At 32.7% G+C, this 5,507-nt stretch overlaps 1 protein-coding gene across 1 annotated transcript; it reads right to left on the reverse strand.

The window, feature by feature from the left end:
- Positions 1-3,196: 3,196 nt before the first annotated feature.
- Positions 3,197-4,777, reverse strand: LOC112014947 (protein TIC 20-IV, chloroplastic; the record flags this gene model as incomplete). The annotated part of the gene is given in 2 exon segments (XM_065775547.1): positions 3,197-4,153; positions 4,686-4,777. Coding segments are annotated over 2 exon segments (751 nt in total), but the record flags the coding sequence as incomplete, so codon positions are not given.
- Between the last annotated feature and the right edge of the window lie 730 nt (positions 4,778-5,507).

Consider the following 5,507-nt stretch of genomic DNA (forward strand, 5'->3'; position numbering starts at 1 on the left):
TTTTTTTCATTTTTTTTATATTAACATTGATTAGAAATTATAATTTTAATAGGATTTAAACTATAATTATATCAAATGAGACTCAACAAATACATATCATTTTTAATTTCAATAGGATTTACATTTTATATCCAATGGACTCTACCAACATATTCATCCTTTAAAAAAAAATTATATAACCAAATTTGATTAGGAATCCATAACCCTATATTATATTATAAATAGCTTTTTTAGGGATTATTTGTTACAATTTCAACTTGGCTTTTCATTCCTATATTATATTTTAAATAATAATTTTTTTTTTGGGATTATTCTTCCAACACCACTCTGCTGTACAGTCACTTGTGCCTTCAAAACAAAAAGTATGTAAAGTTTTTTTTATCAAGTTTAATGTTAACATATATGATAGATATTTTGGTCAATTAGAAAAAGTTTGATTTAACATAAAAGGAAAAGAACTATAGAACGCGCAATTTGAAGAAAAAAAAATAGTGACTATATTAGACAGAGGCTTTTGGAGATTATTATTTTTATTTTTGGAATTCTTTACGTTCATGTGTATGTATGTATTGGGTTTAATTGAATCAGAATTATCTTTGAAACTTTAGTTTTAATTGAATAATGAAAATGGGAGAAGAAGTATGTTTCAATATTTGGAGTATTCTGTATATGTGTTGTTCTAGTTTAAACATGGTATTTGAATTGTTAAATTGTTAATTCACAGTTTCATTGTTCATCTATTAATCGTGAATAATAATATTGCTATTTGCAACCATCATGATATAGTATCAATGATGTGATTATTCTGAATGCTTTCCTTTAGAGTTTAGATAGAGTCTATTTTATGATTAAAAAATTTTATAGTTAAAAAACTTTTGAAATTACACTTTTTTTTTAAAAAAATATTGGATACATTGAATCTTAAATGACTTCTATCAAACTCCATCCTTTATGGCATCATTAAAAAGAAAACTCATATAGATAGGTACTAGGATATTATTTGGAACTATCATAATGAACTAATGTATTACACATGGTACGAATCTGATCTGACTGAAACATCCTATCCCATAAAATAAAAATTGGGCCTATAGTTATCTTCTCTTTGCAAAAAAAAAAAAAAAAAAAATGGTTAAATTCTCATTAATTGTGATAGTTCACTTTTAGGTAAAATAGAAACTCTATTAACTAAGTTTTAAGAAATTTAAAATTTTATTTCAAAAAATTTCCAGAACATTAGATTTTATTTTAATTATTTTAATAATTTTATATTGTAAAAGAATAAAATTTATACATTACATATAATCATTACTTCAGTTATCTTCTAAATGATGGAGGATATGAGAATGCAATTTGTGGATCTACTATCAAGATAACATAGATTAGATTGGTGGTGGATAGTAGATTTAATTGTAGTTGAGTATTGTGTGAAGTTATCATCATAGAATAGTCTATGCCGAGATGTGTTATGTGGAACCAATGATATTGAAGAAAAAAAAAAATTCTAAACCATTACATTGAACAACAAATTACTTATTTTCATTCATTTTAAAGTTATACATGTTTTTAAGTCAAGGCATAGACCTTTAAGCAAAATAAATACTTCTAATTTTTACTTAACTATCCTGTGCATTGCACGGGTTAGAGACTAGTAATTATAGTAATTGTATTTTGAGAGTTTTGGTAATTGACTGAGACTTAAATGTTCAAATATTGCTCAAAATATCTTCATGCTATTTAGATGGCAGATGGACAGACTTTCTCAACAAGAGCGGGAAAGATGGGTGGTGACGGTTTGGGCAATTTGGAATGTTCAAAATAAATATTGTTTTGAACAAATCCAAACTCACCCCAGGTCCATTCTTGATGGAGCACTTGGTTTTCTGCAGGAATATCAACATTTGGTAGCTGCTCAATCAAACAATTGAATGTGATCTGATTGCTTTTTGCATATCTGTTGTTTTTCTGCATAGTGTTGTTTTCTGCATAATTGCATGTTTCTGCAGAATAGGTCCGGTTCCCTTGTTTTGTTTCACAGGGTTCTTATGTACTGTTTCACATATTTTATTTAAAAAAAGAGAGAACTTGAGGAGATTTATCACTTTTATAGCACGCTCAAATTGGCCAAGCATACTTATTGTTGCAGGTGACCAAGATGCCACCTTGTCATTGTCGAGCTACCATGTCAGCAACTTACTCTGATGTGCCATGTCAGCACTATACTCTTCAATTGCCCCCCAATTCCCAGGTTGAGTTGCCATGAATGCTTGAATTCAGAATCTCATTATTTTAAGAGCATACATACCAGTGCTTCTAAAATAGAAAAAGTGGTGAAATTTACACAAATTTTCCCCAAAACTACTCACATCAGTAGGTGTATGTATAAATGTGCATATTTATTTTAGCAATTTGTTACAGTAATTGTGTATATTTACGATATGCCTTTACAATACATGTAATCTTTCAAACTTAGTGCCCCAACTTTTATGGGTATGCAACTTGTAAGTGTTGTGCTTTCACCGAGAATTCTTGATAGTATAATGCGATTATCAAGCTCCATTTTACAAGCTACGCGATTATCACGCTGAATCAACTCTATCATGCTTTAGGATATTGTATACCTCTTTTCACAACTTCAGGTTGAATATATTTTATAGGGTTTTGCACCTCTAAGTATACCACTTGATCTTGGCAAGAATTTTGATTGCTGGAAAACTGGTGATCAATATTCATATTTATCAAGTGAGGTGATCAATATTCACATTTATCAAGTCTGAGGTGCTCAATAATTTAGTTCATTTTTCTGAACAATTGCTAGTGAATGAATGAAGACACCAGTAATCTAACTCGACAAACATGTAAACTTCACAAGTTACACTGCTCAGTGCTGATAGTAACTGTTATAAATGAATATAATTGTCTGAAGGTAACGTCCTCACACAAAGAAAGCAAGCAGTCAAAAGAAAGTTAATTTGAAAGAGAGACAACATCAATGTACATTTTCTTCAACACTTTAACCCTTAACATGTTACTATAAAAATATGCAAATCGGAAAAACAACCATTTTGAGGTAAAAACATAAAATGGCTAGTATAATCATTTTACATCAACTTTAACTACTGCATAATATCAAATGCACACACCAAAACATCTGACAGTGTGATCATGCCATGTATGCAGAAAGGAATACTGTACATTAAGCTTACAAAGTTCATTTTTTGATTGGTAATCCATTCTCATTAATCACAAATTTAGAAGTTCTCATAGTTGCAAGACATTTATACATTGTACCATCATAAACCATCAGTTTATTGTTCATCAAAATTTTCAACTCAAGAAATAACCATCATGAAAAGAGAGACAAATTTCAACACCAGTGCTGCGACATATTTTCTCTCTTTCTTTTCCTCCTCTTTTCAGGCAACATCGGGCTCCATGTTGGGCATACCCCAAATCCCAAGCTCCTAAATTTTATGGGACCTATACAACACTTCCTAGAAAGGCCGCTGGTATCCGCCTATTTTAAAGAGACTATGGATAAATGCACTATCACTGATCAAAGGGATTTTAACATACTTACCAGCAAGAGCACACCTTACACACTCCAACATGATGAAAATATATAGGAATCCCACAGCTGCCCAATAGTACAACCCACATGTACCTTGGAAGTGTATAAGTGGCATGAAATTGCTTGACAGAACTACCACTTGCAGGGCCTGTTCCAATAAAAAGCCCATTGCCACATGGAATCTTAGATAATGGGGCCATTTTTTATTCTGCACCACTCCAAAGTATGCTAAGTAGAAATGTAGTATATGGAACCACCAAGGCAACCTCCTAACCGCTCCTGGGATATAATACAACAAATCCTCAAGGAATTCATGGCGGTCAAGTAAGGGTTGGACATAAGATGCTGTCTCAGACATCTGCAAAGCTAAAAGATAGGGGATACATGCAAAAATTCTCCACCACCATTCTGGCTTCTCAGTCATTTTTGGGATGCGATAACCGAATGGATTATCCTTGGATGCTTGCAAAGGCATTATAGATTTGCGTGGTCTGGCTAATAAAGGAATTCTATGCAACAGGCCACCTTGATTCCCACTTGAAAACTGGGATGATGTAGCAAAAAGGTTTGGGAATGAATTTCCTGCAGATTATACAATTGGGAATTAGAAAATATCAATGACCTTTGGGATGTCCCACATTCAACGATCTATTCAAGTATTCAACCACAAACAAACTTCTTAATAATATTTAGATATTCCATCTTAGTTCCCAGTGGATCTTGAACCCACATCCTCACCCTCCAGCCAATTATTATGGGAGAAGGAAGTGTTAGTTGAGCTATAGCTCATTGGCAGATATTCCATATTAGTGGACTACATAAGCAATATAAGATGAGTTAGGGAGGTAGAAACCCTCCCTTTCTGAATAATGTAGACTTTTGCTGGTAGATAGCTAAAGGAAGAAACGAGGGTTGTTCAAAGCCAGTTCCCTCCAGAAATTATGCAAATCAGTTCTCTATACGACGCTTATTCTGCCACTAACAATAAATAGGTTATATAAACCTGTATCATTGCACCAAAGGCTGCCTCAATGATTTGAACTTTAAGAATCAAAGTCTATCTAGTTAAAAGGGGAAGAGGAAAGAGATAGAGTTGAAATGAAAATTAACACACCTTTAGAACTGCATGCAACAAATGTGCGTCTAGCCAAGGGATTATGAGTTGTGAAGCTCTTGGAAAATTTTTGTAGAATTGCATCCTTATACCTGGTGTTAAAGGGGAACATCAGTATGAGAAGAACAACATGAAAACTCATTATCCAAGGGGAAACCCCCTCCTTTTACTATTAGACCCACCCCACTCCCGGAACAAGTTGAAGTTTTATTGAATGTTATCTGACATATGTACATCCTAGAGCATCTCTTTTTGTCCCTAAGAGGGGAGATTTCTGGAGACTCAAAAGCAATCATCTCCTAATTTTGCACAAAGATGCACACCTAGAAAAAGTTCAACCACTTTGCTTGTGTCTACACTCTCCCCTTAGAAACAAGTACTCTTATTAAAATGAATAGAAATGGATAAACAACCAAAAACTAAACACAAAAACAGGGGAAAATGTAGCATCATATGCACTAACAATCTAATCTGAAACAACTTTATGGTCATCTCTTTGCAACATCAAACTAATGATAATGTATTAGGCTCTTCAACATTATAAATATACATGTTTCATTGGCAATTAACATTACAAATATTGGAGCCTCAATCATGTGATGTTTACAAAGCTCCTACACATTACAACCAAGAGCAAGACCCCAATCCATTCAATTATATGATATATTATCATGATGATCCATATAGGATTAGATTTGCAGCCAAAACCCAACTTCTTGAAAATGCTTTGAATCCAGTGCAAAATAAGAAAAATTCAAAATGCTACTCATCTAACTACCTAAATTTCCTTCTACATTTTTTTTTCTCCCCAAGATGTATTCT

Source organism: Quercus suber, unplaced genomic scaffold (genome assembly GCF_002906115.3).
Source record: "Quercus suber isolate HL8 unplaced genomic scaffold, Cork oak 2.0 scaffold_114, whole genome shotgun sequence".
Lineage (NCBI taxonomy): Eukaryota > Viridiplantae > Streptophyta > Magnoliopsida > Fagales > Fagaceae > Quercus > Quercus suber.